The sequence below is a fragment of the Pongo abelii genome, chromosome 10 (assembly GCF_028885655.2).
Source record: "Pongo abelii isolate AG06213 chromosome 10, NHGRI_mPonAbe1-v2.0_pri, whole genome shotgun sequence".
Classification (NCBI taxonomy): Eukaryota; Metazoa; Chordata; class Mammalia; order Primates; family Hominidae; genus Pongo; species Pongo abelii.
The window spans coordinates 91929022-91948050 of NC_071995.2; the positions used below are offsets into that span (position 1 = coordinate 91929022).

A 19029-nucleotide genomic window follows, 5' to 3' on the forward strand; every position below is an offset into this window, starting at 1 on the left:
TCATGGCTTTAAAAAAACACACACACACACATGAACTCAGATTTGCAAACCAGGTTTCTGAAACTTTGGGTAAGGTGTATGCTTTTAACTTTGAAATGTATAAACACCCAGCGGAAACGTATACCTTTCAGTGCATACTGCATTATGTGCTCACCATGGGTTGTTTAAACTCTGTTCAAATATTCCCCCTCCAAGTGAAAACCTGTTGGGAATTCCACAGTAACACCTTTACTGTTCTCCCGTTGATGATCATATACATTATTACCTCTTCCTAGCGGTACATTTGTATGATCCTTACTAGTGGAATTACTGGGTTAAAAGGAAATGCTTACCACTAAGATGTCAGTATTCTCCTCATGGATATTTTCCATCTTAATGTTGCCAGTCTAATAGTATAGTATGTGGTTGCTTTACTGCTGTTCTCCCCACCCCCATGGAGTTGTGTCGTTATTTTAATGAATGTGAGCTCTTGACTTACTCTAGAATTCTAATACAGATACTTTCTGCACTAGTATCACTTTTATTATTGCAGTTCCATTTAAATGGAAGCATAACTGGCTAAGGCACCACCCCCACCGCCATTACATTTCCTAAAACATACTGCTGCCGAAGACCAACTGTAGAATCCTTATGTAAAAGTCCTGTTCGAGTGTCATTTCATTTTTTAATTAGGGTTTTATTAGTTGGAGGGGATGAGAAACTTGGCCTTTTCCAATGTTGTCTTCACATTGGAGTATAAGAATTCTCTATAGGACTCTTTAATTTTTTTTTTTTTTGGTAGAGATGGGGTCTTGCTGTGTTGCCCAGGCTGGTCTCAAACTCCTAGGCTTAAGCAGCCTCAGCCTTCTCAAAGTGCTAGGATGATTGGCATGAGCCACCTTGTCTGGCCTGCAGGTCTTTTTAAGCATTTGCTGTTCAATAACAAGCATCTTCTTTATGCCTAGTATTTGTGATAAGAGCACAAAACAATTTTCTAGTCTCAAAGAGCTTATATTCTAGTGCGGTAGAGGTAAGTGATTTATCTTGGTGTAGTTTTGGCTTTTTTGTTTTTTTGAGACAGAGTCTTGCACTGTCGCCCAGGCTGGAGTGCAGTGGTGCAATCTCAGCTCACTGCAACCTCCGCCTCTCAAGTTCAAGCAATTCTCCTGCCTCATCCTCCTGAGTGGCTGGGATTACAGGTGCCTGCCACCACGCCCGGCTAATTTTTTTGTATTTTTAGTAGAGACACGGGGTTTCACCATATTGGCCAGGCTGGTCTCAAACTCCTGACCTCGTGATCCGCCTGCCTCGGCCTCCCAAAGTGCTGAGATTATGGGCGTGAACCACCGCACCCGGCCTATCTTGGTGTTTTTATATCCTTCAGTATTTTTCAAGGTTTTACAGCTTTTTATCTATAGGCTTATACCATCTTCAAAAGCAATACAATTTTATTTATAGATGTGATTTCCCCCACCAAATGCACATTTTATGGAGCTCTAGGACAAAAGTCAGGATGAAAAGTAATCTATCGCTGGTGCTACTTTAATAACTTCCTGACTGGTGCCACTGGCTAAATTCTAGCAGTACGATGAGAGGGCCATTAAGGCCTATCTTAGCAAGACATTATAGCAAAGACCTAAACACTCAAAGGTTCAACTTCTTCTAGCCAGGGAACTATTCTCTAATTCTTCCACCTTGATATGATTTCAGCAAATTCTGATACCCGGTATTACTCTTAATGCATTTTTGCATTTTTGTAACATTTGACAAACATCTCCCAAAATGTAGACTGCCACTCTCCTGATGCTAATCAGTATCAGACAATGAAAGTAAATTTTCCTGCTTTTCTCAACTTTTCCTCAAATTCATTCCTTAAGTTACTGAAATACTTTAATTTGGCCATCATTATTTATCAACCTTAAGAAACATGCCTATTGACGAAGTAAATATACTGGGAATTCAGCTTATCTACAGGAATGTGGACAAAGACTTACATACCAAAACAAGGCACTAGAGTGGAAAGCCATTAAAATGCTCAGCAGCAAAGGATTTGTAATGGTTAACTTGTAATATATCCATATAGTGGAATATTACAGTCATTAGAAATGACATTCGGGTAAGGATCAGAGTGTGGAAACTCATACAGCCTGTCGGAGAGCTACTGAGTAGTATTTATCACAGCTGCATACATACCCTTTCACCCAACAGTTCCACTTCTGGGAGTCTAGTCAACAAATGGACAAGTTGCACAACTAAGCTATGGTCAAATATGTGTGTTGTAGGATTTATGAAATTGGTACCAATTTAATATTCAAATGTGATTAAGTCATGGCAATCTATTTACTGGATACTTTGTGGCTACCAGAGCTATGTGCTGCCACAGGGAGTCCTTTCAATAGTGATTGAAAAAGGCAGAACACTAGACAGAACTACCTGTTTTATGCACGTATTTGCATACACTGAAAAAGCTTAGTCACTTAAAATGAGGTTGTACAGATTGTAGATTTTGTTTTTAAAGGCCTGTATGGTTTAAAAAATGTTTTGGGAAATAGACATGAGCAGGGCAGAGAACTACAACCTACAGGCCAAATCCCACCCCACTGCCTGTTTGTACGGCCAACAAGTTTAAAATTTTTTTAATGTTTTAGGTTTTTTTTTTAAAAAAAAAAAATACTATGCCCATTTGTTTACAAATCGTCTATGAGTGCTTTCTCACTACAATGGCAGAACTCAGTAGTTGAGACACACCTATGGCCCACAAAGGCCAAAATATTTACTGTTTTAGGAGAAAACAACATGAATTGTAATAACTTGTACCTACTTGGTTGCTCAGTCCTGATGTGTCCTGCTAAAACCTAAGGGAAACAGCACCAAGTTCAATCTAGTGCAATCAACCTATCACCTCTAAGCTGCTTTTGCCAGATCTGATATCTACTCCTGACCTTAAGCCAGGAGACTTTGTAAACTTACTGGGTTATAATAAAACTTAAGAACTATCGATATTTACTAATCTAGATCATGGAACTATTTCAAAAGCAGTCATATGGTAAGATGGATCAGGAGTCTTTAAAAATAAAACTGAAAAAAATCATGTCATCAATTCAGTAGTAGAGACACAGCTTGGTATCAAGTCTATGTTCATACACTTACCAGTGCCACCCAGCAGGGCCATACAAGACACATGAAATGAGATCAGCTCAAGGGTGACAAGATGAAACTGGGAGAGGGCCAGGGAGATCCGAACTGTTAATATTGGATTCCACAAAACAGGAAAAATTTTAGTCCAGCTCCCAGCATGGCAGCTAATGGCAAGTTACTCAGTACCATAAAGCCAACTCTTGGAATATACCTAATTTCCATGATAAAATGGAAAATAGTGCAGGGGTGAGTGCATAGTTAAGAAAACAACGTATTACCAGTCCAGGTGGTAGATTACAGATTTTTATTATTTACACTTCTTTCAAATTATTACATTCAGCATGTTTCGCTTTTTATGTTATTTAAAATATAAACCCTCATATAATTCCCTAAGATGGGTGGCATGCCAAGTAGCTAAATGAAATATCATCCCAGCCCAAAAGTACTTATTTGAATGAAATATTACATTTTTCTTAAATCAATAAATTAGGTACCCTATTATCATGGTATTTTCTTTTTTGGCCAGTTTTTCTAGATAAGGTTGTGTTGCTACTGCAACTAACAAAAAAGATGTGGCGGGGCTGGGCACGGCGGCTCACGCCTGTAATCCCAGCACTGGGAGGCCGAGGCGGGCAGATCACGAGGTCAGGAGATGGAAACCATCCTGGCCCAACATGGTGAAACCCCGTCTCTACTAAAAATACAAAAAACTAGCCGGGCGTGGTGGCAGGTGTCTGTAGTCCCAGCTACTCAGGAGGCTGAGGCAGGAGAATCGCTTGAATGCGGGAGGCGGAGCCTGCAGTGAGCCGAGATCATGCCACAGCACTCCAGCCTAAACTACAGAGCTAAACTGCCTCAAAAAACAAAAAGTGGCTAGAGCAGCCAAAAAAAAAAAAAAAAAAAAAGTTCCTCAACAATTCAATAGAAAAATAAGGCCTATTCCTATCATTTCCACGATCCAATTTAGTTCCACTTAGGTCACTGTGTTTATAATGTATTTTTGGACAGATTTCCTTCCCCATTCTCCATAAAACAACCATAGCACCTGTGACTTTTATCTGTTGGTTTGTATTTAATCTTATTTTTAAGTGCTTCTTTGAAATTGTTTTACAAGTACATTCTTGGTCTAGAGTAAGGTTCTATATAGTTGGCCCTCCATATCCATGGGTTCCACTTCGTGGATTCAAACAACCAGACAGAAAATATTCCAAATAACATTGTGTCTGTAGTCAACATGTATATTTTTGTCATTATTCCTTAAACAATAGTGTAACTATTTACATAGCACTTACATTATAATAGGTATTATAAGTAATCTAAATATTAACATATGCGGGAGGATTTGTATATTGTATGCAAATACAACCTCATTTTATTCCAGAGACTTGAGCATCTGCAAATTTGGATATCCAAAGGAAGTCCTAGAACCAGTTCCCGACAAATACCGAGATGACTTTACTTTAGACCTAAGATCTTGCTAGACAGCCTTTGAGAGGACGAAGGATAACTAGAGCAGAAGCAAATCGCAGCGAAGTAGACTACAACAAATCAAAAAAGTCAAAAAACATAAAGCTCCTATCAACACCTCAAGATTTTAGAAAAGCCTCTTAATGGGCAATTTTCTTTTAAATAGAGACTGGGTCCCACTATGTTAGCCAGGCTGGTCACAAACTCCTGGGCTCAAGTGATCCTCCTGCCTTGGCCTCCTAAAGTGCTGGGATTACAGGCGTGAGCCACTGTGCCCGGCCTGGGCAGTCGATTTTCAGGAAGCCACTTAATGTTCAGATTCTTTTCTTCTCTCCCAGGACTTTGCAGATGCTGCTGTTCCCTCTGCCTGGAGATGTTCATTTGGCCTGAATCCAAAAGTCTGTCCAAGTTACTTCTCTTTTCCATGACAGAGTTACAACTATTTGTCTGTCCCCCTTCCCCATTAGAGTATATGGTCCCCAAAGGAAAGCTCCATGCCGTTCACTCATGACCTAATCATCCCCAACAACTAGTGGGCAAACATGAAACACTTTTGTTGAATAATTTGTTTCCTTTAGCCCAGGGATTACAAAGTCAAAGGCTTACAAGGGGGAAGGACTAGCAGGTGTGCTCGGAGGGGACTCTAGCCAACTGGAGAGTAACTGGTGAGAAGACAATGACATGCTCTTAGGGTGTTTGCTACTCAGATCCTCTCAGTAAGTCCCATGCACAAAGGTGGGTCAGGTCTACTGTAGCCAGATCTTCAGATCATTCAAAAGTTACCAGAATTCTAGATTTTCATGCAAATCTCCCAATTTTTAAAAATGTTGGCATCAAATTCAGAATGTTTTAACCAGCTACACTGTGTGGGCCAGGGAAAACAGGCCCAAAGGCCAGGTGAAGGTGCAGTTTTCAACTGCTGCCTTGGCCTCTCCCAGAGCCCCTTACGTCCTAAGAAGGCTCAGTCAACACACTGGCACTCATTTCATCCCACTGGTTGAGAAAGCAAGTCTTATCAAAGTAATGGGGGATTCTTACCAAAATTGCAAAGGAAAAAAATATGATACCATGAAATCAGAAATTCACTGCATTTGAAATGAAAATGACTTATTTCTGTACTTCTGTAACTCACAAATTTAGCAGACATCATTTAGACATATTTTTGTAGTGCAACAGATTTAAATCTGGTTTGTAAATCACTATGTGATACTAGCTATAACCATGAGCAATATTATGGGCAGTAAATGTTGATCTCTATTTCGTTTCTTGAAGTTTTGTGTGGTTCACTTTTAAAGTGAGATTCAATTTCCTTAGCTATAGTCAAATGTACCCTTTAAACAGCCCAAGAATTGTTAAAATGACAGCTGCTATTAGTTTTCAAATTTTACAATGTTAGGGTTGTTAACTATTTTATTCTGAATTAAGCTAACATTTGTTACCATGCAATGCATTTATTTGGAAGGATACCAGTTACCAGTCATCAAAAGCTTTTGTATGTTGAAAATGTAATTTTAATAGTTAATTCTTCATCTTACATAGGAGCACAATAAAATACACCACAATCTGAAGAAACTCCAGAATTACCAGAATAAGAGTGAAGAAAATTCAAATGGGCTACAATATCCATTACCTTAAACTGCAAGAGACAAGGTTGCAACCCGAAGGTTAACATTTATGTATTTATGACTGGCTACATTTATGACTTAAAAATAACAAGAATCAGGAATTAGATATGGAGAGAGGTGCGAAAGAACAGTTTTGTGAGGGGAGGAATTCTGTCAATAAAGAAGAAAAATTACTGAATTCCAAATTAAAGAATAAAACGAGCTCCCACAGCAAATACTGGAGGGATGAAAGCAAGAATCATTAATTGAGGATTTGATACTCTCAAAGGGATAAACCTTTCTGATGACACGCAAGCTGGATACTTGAGATCTGCTCATCAGGTTTATAAGGAAGACTCACAAATGCCTCAGCAAATCCCAAATGATTATCAGATCAGTGTTTCTTAACACACAGGAAAGGTTACAGATGAAATTTTCAGACAAGAACCAAGAAAAATGTCATAACCCAAATTTTAGGCAAAAATGTGGCACAACTGTGAAAGTCCTACATGTCAGTCACAACTGCTATCTTTGCTGTGACTTTCCTGTACAGTAATTTTTAAACATTGTGGCAAGACACCAATGATCGTCTAATCAGACAGCACGAACACATTTATTTCAAATTCCTAGAAGGTTAAAAAAAAGGTCAGATACTGATGCTTTATGCATGCTCAGGGCCAGTTTATAAATACTCCATTCAGCACTATCTTAACACAAATCTGCATCAGTGAAAAGAAACTGGCAAAATCCACCTCTTGCCATTCAATCTGTCAGATGGTGAAGACCAAGAAAGAATGTTCCATCAGTTTTAATTTTAAAATACGATTGTCAAATTGGGAAAATGAAATAAACACAGTAAAATAAACTGTACAAAGGCAAAGTAGAATAACAAAAAATATTTTACTAAAACATAAGATTTACAGAAGTTTCCAGACAAGCCATACAAAATGGTCACAAGCTTTTTTTGAAGGGGGGAATCTACACTTGACAGCAATGTTATTAGTGAGGGCTGTGATGTTTGTTTAATGTTCCCATTTTGGTTCAAACAATCAAGCTTGTCCATCTACAGCGTCTAAATGAAGTTAGACTTGGCTAGAGCATATTCTAAAGACCTGGTTAGCTGCTTTTAACCAATGCAATTAGATCACCAAAAAAGGGGGAAAGGAGCCCATAAAATTAAACTACCTCCCCCCTCAAAAATAAAATAAAATAAAATAAAAACACCCACACCCCTGCAGCTAACCTGACAACTACCTTCATTCACAGTGCTTTATACTTAAACCAGGATGGGGGAAATGAATAAAAGCAGGGAGGGGCCACTGCTTTCAAACGTTTCACAACAATCCAGATGATACTTCTAGCCTCTGCTCATGCTTTATGACAGTGAATCAGGACAAGACATAGATTTGCTAATGTGCATTTAATCACCAAAGGACTGAAGATGTCTGGGCTTTTTTATTCTGTAATGTTTCTAAGACTGTGTCCATTAAATGCAAACAAAGAGGAGGAAGTCTTGGCAGAACAGGAGAAGTGATGCACACTTGATGATCGGATCAATTTAAATATTATTCATGGCATATAGCCTAGTCCATGCTCTAGCTGTAGACAGAAACAAACATACGATTATTATTTTCCTTAGTTCAATATGTTACTTTCCAAACTATAAATGGCAAACAACCACTATTAATTATGGAAATGTCATGCTGTAATCTCTTAAATTCATGCCTTTTTCTATAAATTGGATCAGGGCTGAAAGATTTTGTAAATGTCCAATTACCAAAACACTACAATAAAATTAAGAAGTTCTAGAAAATTCAAGAGGATGAATCAAGTTGTCCATTTCTAGATACACAATTCTCCCCACTAATTTTCTTAAAATTTGTAGCAAAGCTTCTTGACTCCAAATTCTGTAGCCATAAACAGCTGAATACTTTAATCAAATGGGTTACAAAAACAGTTCAAGTTTTCCAGTATTCTTTATATATAACTAGATAAATGGTACGCACTCAGTATTTGTTAAACCAGGTGTAGTTACAAGAGACTCCAAGACCTTCCAATTACAGGTTATCTTTAAATTTGGGGGGGGGGGTCCCATAGCAGGCCATTTTGTTAAGAGGTATTTACATACTATAAGCAGGATCTCACTTATTATACTTTTTTCTATTTCTTTTCCTTGCCAAGAGCTTTAGAAAAGTTTAAGTGGTAATACAAATTTGTAAAAGTGGAAGTGATGTGAAGGAGAATGAATATTAGATACCTGTTTCTATGGCTTGGGCTTCGTTGGTCTTCCACTGCTCCGCTACATCATTTGCTAATGGATCATCTGGATTGGGAGCACTTAACAAGGCCTGGATCGATAGCAGAACTGTGCGGATCTGCAGTGCTGGGGACCACTTATCTATGAAGGCAACAGGCCCAGTATGATAAAGCATGAAAAAAACAGGCCCAGAACTGCTTCACTTCCCTCCCACAGACCTCTCTGATCTTTGTATAATGTTTACATTCTAAACATGGAATGCTTAAGAGAAAAAGGAGAAAGCTTAATAATAGCATATGCTGATAAAGATAACACTTACCTTTCAAAATATCTAAACATATTCTTCCCAACTTGTCTACATTAGGATGATAAATTTTGGTCATGAAACGTACTTTAGGGGCTGCCATTGGGTATTCTTCTGGAAGGAATAGTTCAAGTTTAAAAGTCCCTCCCTCAAAGGGGGAATCCTGAGGGCCAGCAATGACCACATGAAAATAACGGGCGTTGCTCTCATCTGGTTCTGCTTTGATGCCAGGAACTGGTTCTGCCAGCAAACGCTGGGTTTCCTATGACAGAAAAACAAACACATTTGTGAAACAAATGTCATTTTGCTAGACACCAAAAGTAAAATTAGAAAGTTCATCTCTTAGAACTACGCATAATAGAACATCTCCAATCTCCCAACAGGATTTATTTAGCTTATAAAATGCAAAATTCAAGAAAATACCATTTAAATAATTACAACCAGCTGAATGAAACTGCAAGCGAATACCAATGATGTTATCATACATTTTGGCTACAAATGTCTACAAATATGTTAATAAAATTAGGTTAATAAAACTGATTTTTTACTCAAGTAAAATAAAGTAACACTAGGATTACATAAGTAAGGCAACTTGCTCTAAACTCAACCAAAACAAGGCTATTTAAAAAGTAAAATTAGCTGCTTTGGTGGTTTTTTTTTGGTTTGTTTGTTTTTGAGACAGGGTCTCACTCTGTCACTCAGGCTGGAGTGCAGTGGCAAGATCTTGGCTCACTGCAGCCTCGACCTCCCTGGGCCCAGGTGATCCTCCCAACTCGGCCTCCTGAGTAGCTGGGATTACAGGTGTGCGCCACCACACCTAGCTAATTTTTGTATTTTTAGTAGAGACGGTATCACCCTGTTGGCCAGGCTGGTCTTGAATTCCTGGCCTCATGTGATCTGCTCGCCTTGGCTTCCCAAAGTGCTGGGATTACAGGTATGGGCCAACACACTCGGCCAAAAATTAGTTTTTAAACCCACTGAAAACCTCCCCTCTGAAAAACGTAATGGACTAAAGAAAGGAGATAAGAAGAGGCCCAGGTACCTGAACAGGACTAAAGAAATATATTTAACAATGCTGATTACTCTAAAATTGACAATTAACTTCAGAGGAACCCTTAATACTCCCAACAATCGTATCATTAGTTCTCTTTTTCATCATTCTCCCTCTCCCCTAAATAACTATTATTATTCTTTCTCTTCTCTCTTCAAACCTCCTGCATCTCCATCCCCATCCTCACTTGTGGCTGATGTCCTGCTTCCTATTTCATGACAAGTTAGATACTTCCATCAGTTCCCACTGTAGCATTTGGACATTTCCCTGCATCTGCGCCCATACGCTCTGGCTTTTCTCCTATATAGATGAAATGTAACATACTCTTGGCTAGGGCCAATCGGTCTTGAGCACTAGATCTTACTGATCTGTTTGAAATGTTTGTTCCTTGGTGCCATAAAAAAATAGCACTTGAACATAAATTTAATTTATTTAGTAAGGCCATTTTTACTTCCTGCAGAAAGGGTACACTCGCCAGGAGTTTTGCCACAAGAGTACACTGAACAAAGGAGACAGGGTCATTTATAACCTGACGCGTCCACCCTATTGCTGTGTCCGGTTTCCACTGGCTGGAACGGGACCTCACATTCTGTATTTGTCCTGATTGGCTAGCAACTTAGAAGTTTTTAAAAGAGGTAAAGGTAGAGGGGAACAAAGGAAAGAGGAAGTAACTTGTGGAATGCTGAGAAAGGTAAAAACACTTTTAAATAAGGAAGAGGAACAGGCTATGACCTAATGCTTGCTTGGACCAGTATAAGCACGCCAGGGCAAATATTTAGGCTAAATTGTGGGAGCTAAGAACATATGACTTCTTTATTATGGCTAGCAGATATTTAAGAATGTTTGCACAGGTCTTCAAATAAATTTTGCTTCTAAGAGAAGTTACTATTTATTCCTAATTAGATGGGGAGGAAAGTCTTTGAAGAGGAACCTCTACTTTGCTTGTCTCCAATTTCTCTCCTCCTCTTCTGTCTTGAACATACCCTCCAATCAAGCTGAAGTTATCGCTAACTTGTTTGTTAAGGTCACCAATGATTTCCACAAGGTTAAATCAAATGTCCAGTGCTTAATCTTTATCCTACCTAAATGCAACATCTTATCCAGCTGGTCTCCTTCCTCTTTGCAAAGCTTTATCTAACTTCCTATAAACATTCTCATGGCTCTCTTCCTCCTTGTCTGGCAGCAGCTTCCTTTAGTTTCCTTGTTGGTTTCTTCCTATCTCCCAACATCGCAACACTGAAGTGCACTGGGGCTCTATTCTAGGGCTTCCTCTCCGTTTATACATTTCCACAGTGATCTCATGTAATGCAATCAATTTAAATACTAAATACACTCTGTAAGTTGAAGCCTCCCCTAATTCATATCTAGCCCAGACCTCTCTCCTCATCGTGCCTCTTGCCTCTATTACTACCTGCTTGATATATGCTCTTGAATGTCTAATAAGCATCCCAAATTTAACATGACCTCTCTATCCCCAACCTTTGCTCCTCCCATAAAGTCTTCCCCACGTCAGTTACTGGCAAACCCATCTTTCCAAATGATCCACCTTTTCCTTCATATGCCACACACATCTAGCCTGATTGGCAAATTGGGTTTTTTTAATACTTCAAATTCCACTCATGATTGGACTGTTTCTCACCCTTCTACTGCTACACCTTTGATCCAAGCAACCATCAGCTCTGACCTGGCATACTACAACAGCCTCCTAACCTGTTCTTCCTGCTTCTGACCTCACTACCTCCCTCGCAGGTCTATTATCCACAGACCCTTTAAAAGTCATAGTCCTGAGCCAGGTGCGGTGGCTCACGCCTGTAATCCCAGCACTTTGGGAGGCCAAGGCGGATGGATCGCCTCAGGTCAGGAGTTCAAGACCAGCCTCATCAACACGGAGAAATCCCATCTCCACTAAAAATACAAAATCAGCCGGGCATGGTGGCACGTGCCTGTAATCCCAGCTACTCGGGAGGCTGAGGCAGGAGAATCATTTGAAGCCGGGAGGCGGAGGTTGCAGTGAGCTGAGATCGTGCCATTGCACTCCAGCCTGGGTGACAGGGCGAGACTCCATCTCAAAAAAAGTATGGGCATGGTAGCTCACACCTGTAATCCCAGCACTTTGGGAGGCCGAGGCAGGTGGATCGGCTCAGGTCAGGAGTTCGAGACCAGCCTGATCAACATGGAGAAATCCCACCTCTACTAAAAATATAAAATTAGCCAGGCATGGTGGCACATGCCTGTAATCCCAGCTACTTGGGAGGCTGAGGCAGGAGAGTCGCTTGAACCCGGGAGGTGGAGGTTGCGGTGAGCCCAGATCACGCCATTGCACTCCAGCCTAGACAACAAGTGTGAAACTCCGTCTCAAAAAAAAAAAAAAAAAAAGTCATAGTCCTTGTAATGGGCCCCCAAAAGAGGCTCTATATGATGCCCTCACTCCACCTACCTCTCTGACTTATCTTCAGCTATTCCCTCTCCATCCCCTAACCTTCTCTGTTCCAGACAAAAATTAGCTTCCTTGTAGTTCTTCAACGTGCCAGGCATCCTCTCACCTCAAGGGCTTTGCACTTCCTCTTCTTCCCCAAGATATCCATATGGCTTGCTCCCTCAGCTCCTAAGATCTTCATGTTTTCTCAGTGAAGCCATCATAACTGAAATTGCAAACCCCATTCAACCCTACCCTGCACACTCCCTATCCCCACTCCCCGGCTTTATCTCCACAGCACTACTAACAAATCTCATTTCTACTTATTTTGTTCAGAATTTAAGCTCCATGAGAGGATGGATTTGAGTCTATTTTATGGACTGCTATATCCTCAGCATTTGGAACACTGCCTGGCACAATAGATATTCAATTAATATTTACTGAATTCTGAATCTATTTGATGTTATGAAGAGAGGAAAATAAACGATCAGAATTTCATCGTTAACATCATGAAGGCAGGGTTATTTTCAAGGCAGGATGTGCACATTATGGAAGGAAAACAAAAGGAGCCACTCAGGTATGGGGAAAAATAGTCCAACTTCTACTTATATTTATTTTTAACCAGAAAAAGTTCATATTTAAATAAGCTTTTAGGTATGAAAAACAATAAATGAGAACATTTTATTTACACTGCCTTCACCTAAAAAAAAAACACATCATAAACTGTTTCATTCCACAAGCTATAAGGCATTTTTAAAAACAACAACAACAAATAACTTCTCTCTCAGCACAGTAATATACTGAAATAGTCATAAGATGTAAATACAAATCAAATGCTTCCCCAAAATGTGTTAATTAAACCCATGGCCATTTTAGGTAATGTCTCTGGTATTTTAAGACTAGTTTTTTGTTTTGATCATGGCAATGTAAGAGCAAGTGAGAAACTGACATGTTCTTTAGGTTCAAACTAAAACATTTTTAGAGCATTAAAAAGCTCAAGAGGCAATAATGAAGCCTCTGACCTTGGGAAGTCCTTTAACATGTGACCAGAACAAAAGAGGCTCGTCTTCATTTTTTAGGAAAAAAGTTAAGATATTAGGGATGAATAGCAGGAGTAGAAGAATGAGAAAATAACTGGATGGCAAAATTCCTTGAATTCTCGGCTCTCCTCACCTCCATCCTTTAATTTTACCCCAGGTCTTCATGTTTTGAGAAAGCCATAAACTGGGTGACTGGAAAAAAAAAGAAAGCCAGGGCCCAAGAGTCCCAATCCACCACTCACCAGTTACACAAAGTAGTAGCAGCTCTGTATCTACTATAAAAAGCTACAGAAACGCCTCCAAAAGCATATCCCAAAATAGCTTCAAAATCACTCAGTACACAGTGGCAGAGATAGATATGGCATTTACTTTCTCATCTTCAGTTCACCCTCAAAATCAGATATTCTTTGTAAAGAATGTATATATTAAGCACATCATGTGACCTGATCAAGCCTAGATTTAATCGGAACACATTCTAAAATAAGCTTTCGTGTGTAGAAAACATTTTGAAATAGTCCTTATAATATATGCTGCTCTCAAGTTCTAATGGACTGACACAAAAACATGCATAATTATTTCACTAAACTGTGTTGGTTTCCCTAACAAACCCACAGCATAAACTGTGGGAGGGGAAAAAAGGAATAAAATCCAAACTAAATGAAACAAGTCTGAAATGGCAGCATCTGAAAAAGTCTCAACCACAGAGACTGACGTCAACTTTTTTCCTAAAAAGGCAAAAACTGGCTAGGAAATAAAATCTTTCCGGCCACTATTCAACACATGACTAACTAAAATACCTTCTGGTTTTACACTATTCTTTGGTGGAAAGACAGAGTACAGTATGATTTCTTTAAGTGAAGAAGTAAAGGGCTAAAATTCCTACTGTTTCACTTATCTATCTTTTTTTTTTGAGACAAGTCTCGCTCTGTTGCCCAGGCTGCAGTGCAGTGGCACGATCTCGGATCACTGCAACCTCTGCCTCCTGGGTCCAAGCGAGCACCTGGCGTATTTTTAGCAGAGACGGGGTTTCACCATGTTAGCCAGGCAAGTCTCGAACTCCTGACTTAAAGTGATCTGCCCGCCTCAGCCTCCCAAAGTGCTGGGATTGTAAGCATGAGGCACCACGCCCAGCCTTATCTATCTTTTGGCACAAGTAATTTACATTGCAGGTGGGACGCCATGGTTCACGTCTGTAATCCCCGCACTTTGGGAGGCTGAGGCAGGCAGGGAAATCACTTGAGGCTAGGAGTTCCAGACCAAGCCGGGCAAGCATAGTGAGACCCCATCACTATCAAAAAAAAAAAGAAAGTTGACAAATGAATCACATAGGAAGGCCATAGTTGTTTACAGAAAAACAGAATAACCCTTAAATGCACTTTGTGATTCTATTATGTTTAAAAGCAGTCAAAGGATAGAATCCCAAATAGAAGTGAGTTTAGGGCCATGCATAATAGAAAGCACTGTAGACTATGTTCAGGAAATTAGTTACTAAAATAGACAAGGAAGTTGGTAAAGGAATAGGGTATGGATTTAAATGTCAACAAAATTAAGTCTAAAGGAAGGTATCTCATCTTAAAGAATGCATACAATAGTTAATGCTACAAATATTTTTAAAAGGAATCAAATATCACATCAAATTGATCTAATTATCAATAGATCTACTGGGACTTGAAAAGCAAACCCTAGACTCACACTACAGTAAACTATACTGTAGTTAGTAAATTATAACAACTGACATTCTGTCAACCAATCTCTATTAACCAGGACTCTTATTTTTAAGTTGAAAAATAATTTGTGCTCAGTACGAAGCAATGCCAGGTCTTAGATGTTCTTCTGCAAGGCAATGATTAAATTACGTACAGTAAAATTTTGGGGTAATAAACAGTATTCTTAGAAAGAGTGCTAATTTGTGTGTGAGAAAAGTTGGTCCAGTTAGTAACTATCTATATCCCAGTGCATCCTGTCTACAGTGATTAGGTATTTTAGAATATTCTCTGAAACACAAAATTGCAACGTATGACCAGTAATATCAACTGTAGATCTTTTAGCTCATCTCAAACAAGAGCTGTCTGATAACTCAATAACTGCCAATTTCATTACTGAAAAATAAGTGTTAAAAAACTGAGTGATGCTTCAATGATACCTACTCTGTAAACTCCAACCTGTCACTACATCTTTAAGCGATTCTAAAATATTAACAAACAGGGTTCTGGGCAAAGTTGTGTGTTATAGAAAAAAAATTTAAATAAAGAAAAAACAAATTATGAAAAATTTGTAAGATAAAACAAACGGGCTCCTTTTTTGGGATCACTAACAAAGCAAGTCAATTCTTCATTATGTACACAACTGTAAATTACTTATGAGAATCTGCAAGTTCACCCTCTATATATGTAAGTGGGCATTTTTATTTATCACTTTTTTTGTAGAGATGGGTTTCTCTATGTTGCCCAGGCTAGTCTCCTGCCTCAAGCAATCTTCCTGCCCTGGCCTCCCAAAGCAATGGGATGACAAACGTGAGCCACCACACTTGGCTCCATAAGTGAGCATTTAAAAAATGATACCACCAGCCTGGGCAACATAGCAAGACCCCATCTCTCCAAACCAAAAAACTAAAAAAATTAGTTGGGCATGCTGGCATATGACTATAGTCCTAGCGTACTTGGGAGGTTGAGGTGGGAGTACTGCCTGAGCCCAGGAGTTCAAGCTTACAGTTAGCTGTGATCACACCACTGCACCCCAGCCTGGGCGACAGTGAGCGCTTGTCTCTTAAAAACAAAACAAAACAAAACAAAAAGTTAATTATCATCAATGGACATTTCCAAGTGCGTACCCCTTGCTTCATTTTATCTGTAAGCCCTGTGAATTTTACTACATGATTTTTGTATAACATAACATTCTTAGGAACATGTAATGTCTCATTATAGTAAAACTGACTGCCTATTTTCTAGCTGGGATTAGAAATAGAACCAAAGTTTTGCTCAAGCTCCCCACTACACTACTTCCTTACACATCATAAGGCCACCTAGAGATACACTAAGATAAAAATGGCTGATGAGTACTTTTCTCCACAGCACTGCTGTCCAACAGAAATATAATACAAGCCACATAAGTATTTTAAAATTTTCTAGTAGCCACATAAAAAAGTAAAAAGCAACAAGTAAAATTAATTTTAATATATTTTATCTAAAAATGTATTCAAAATATTATTTCAACATGAAATCAGTATGAAATGAATGATGTATTTTATCTTTTATCATAGCCTTCAATGCCCACTGTGCAAATTACACTTGTAGCACATGTTGATTTAAACTAGTCATATTTCAACTACTCAACAGCCACATGGAATGATTAGTGGCTCCCAAATTAGTCTGGAGAGTGAAACACAATCATGTTATAATGTTACTGCCTGGTCATTATGAATAATTTATTTCATATAATAGGTAAAATTTTGTACAGAAACTTTAAAGCATCACTATTTTCCCCTCAAAAAATTCTATACAAAAAGTAATGTCAGGCTGGGCGTGGTGGCTCATGCCTATAATCCCAGCATTTTGGGAGGCCGAGGCAGGCAGATCACCTGAGGTCAGGAGTTCGAGACCAACATGGAGAAACCCTGTCTCTACTAAAAATATAAAATTAGCCGGGCGTCGTGCTGCATGCCTGTAATCCCAGCTACTCAGGAGGCTGAGGCAAGAGAATCACTTGAACCTGGGAGGTGGAGGTTGCGGTGAGCCGAGATCGTGCCACTGCACTTCAGCCTGGGCAACAAGAGTAAAACTCCATCTCAAAAAAAAAAAAAGTAATGTCAGAACATTTGACATCACTAATAACAGGAATGCATGTAACAAGAGTTGCTGTTTGCTACAGTCACAAGATTGTGTTTGAAAAAAACAATTTATGGCAATTTCAAAACACATTAAATGAACAAAAATTAATTCAAACAAGCTAACTGCATGATGAAGTAAAGAGTTCACTGAGGAACTATTTTAATTTTTACAGTACACACTACCCCCTAGTGGACATAAGACGTCATCTACTTATTTCACCACCTTTCCTTCGCAAATGAAAAAACTGATGCTCTTAAAAGTTATTGTACCCAAGTTTGCTAAGCTTTTTAAACTTACATTATATGATCACTCCTTGCTTTGGTAAAACCAAACCAAAGTTAGCACCCACCTAAACACATCCTTGAAAAAGACCTATAGATTCCAACAGTAAATAAAATGAAAATAGTTTAAGAAAACTAATAAAAGCAAACCAAGCAAAGCTAAGACAATTTTGTATTCCCTTTCTGCTTTCACCTCTTGTGCCTATCTTGCTCCTAACCACTTAGACTCCCCCAGATAAGCTAACTGGGTCCATGAGAATTTCCTGAAAATGCCTATCCTAAAGTCAAATGGAGAATAATGATTCTCAAGACACACCCCTCCCTTGTTCTTTCTTTTCCCTTCTACTCCCACATACTTAAATCTCACAATTTCTTAGGTGGCAGATTCAGAGAAGGAAAAATGGAAGAAGCTATTTCTAAGATTCTGGGTACCAAAGACTAAATCTCAGAGTACTTTAGACCAGAATATTCCTTTTTTTTTGGGAAAAGCTTTATTTATGGGTTGATAGGTAACAAATAGGTAAGTACTCTCTATTCCACTTGAAGTAATAACGAACAGATGGGGCCAGATGACTTGGGCTAGAAATCGCTACATCCTAATTTTTTCCCTCAAACCTAGACCAGATCAATATTTCTGTGAAGCTCAGTGAAAAGGAATGGAGACTTGGGAGCTGGAGGGACTTCTGAAAGGCAAAGTATATATAATCTGAGATACATCAGAATGTATCTCAGGTCTGAATTAATCTAAAAGTTTCTCCCTTGTACTTCCAGTTTCCTGTTCATTACTACCTCTCCACTTACTGTAACTACGCACAATAATTGCTGGTTTACTTCTCACACCCTAAACTATTTGAAGAGAGGAACCCCAGCTAGTAAATGGTGGTAAATTCTAAATAAATGCTTGCTCAGTGAATGAACGTCTGCAATGCTTAGGTACCACCCAGAGCTGATGAGGAATACTGTATCTGCTGTGTTCATTGGTAAATTCCATCTCAGGAACAGCATTTAAGATTATTCCAATCACTGACAATGACAATGGACAAAAATCAGAATAATCCTACTAACAAATCGTCCCACCAAGAAGAAAAACTGTTAAGCTGAATTCCTTTATTTCTTGTCTGTCTTGCCTCCCCAATTCTTCTGCCCACTAAACACATCAGGTTGTATTATAGTCTGTGTATATTTTCCTCCCCACCAGTCTGTAAGCCCCATAAAAGCAGGGACCACATGCAATTATCAAGCACTGCTCCCAGATATACAAAGAATCAATAAAAGAAAATCTCGGGTAACAGTTAAAAACAAACTATGCCAAATACTGACTTAAGTGCTACATATGTATTAGCTCATTTAATCCTCATACTCATTTTACAACTGAGAAACAAAGAGTAATCAACCAAAGCTAGCGAATGACAGAGCGAAAATTCAAATCCAAGCTGTTGGGCTCTATTCAGTCTGGTTTCAGGGTGTGTTTCTTAATCTTTTTCTTTTTTTTGGGGGGGGTGGGTGGGTGGGGACAGAGTCTTGCTCTGTCACCCAGGCTGGAGTGCAGTGATGCAATCTCGGCTCACTGCAAGCTCCACCTCCTGGGTTCACACCATTCTCCTGCCTCAGCCTCCTGAGTCGCTGGGACTACAGGCACCCACCACCTCGCCCGGCTAATTTTTT

General features: G+C 39.1%; 1 protein-coding gene across 3 annotated transcripts in view; it reads right to left on the reverse strand.

Moving 5' to 3' along the window:
* Window positions 1–6072: 6072 nt before the first annotated feature.
* Window positions 6073–19029, reverse strand: part of UBE2N (ubiquitin conjugating enzyme E2 N) — a 33656-nt gene continuing 20699 nt past the window's right edge. The window contains exons 3-7 of one of the 3 annotated variants that reach the window (XM_054526576.2): window positions 15916–16021; window positions 12344–12442; window positions 8765–9011; window positions 8446–8586; window positions 6073–7787 (exon numbers count right to left, since the gene is read on the reverse strand). In XM_054526576.2, coding sequence (XP_054382551.1) covers window positions 7747–7787; window positions 8446–8586; window positions 8765–9011; window positions 12344–12418 — 504 coding nt within the window. In that variant the 5' untranslated portion in view covers window positions 12419–12442; window positions 15916–16021 and the 3' untranslated portion in view covers window positions 6073–7746. 3 annotated transcript variants of the gene reach the window in all.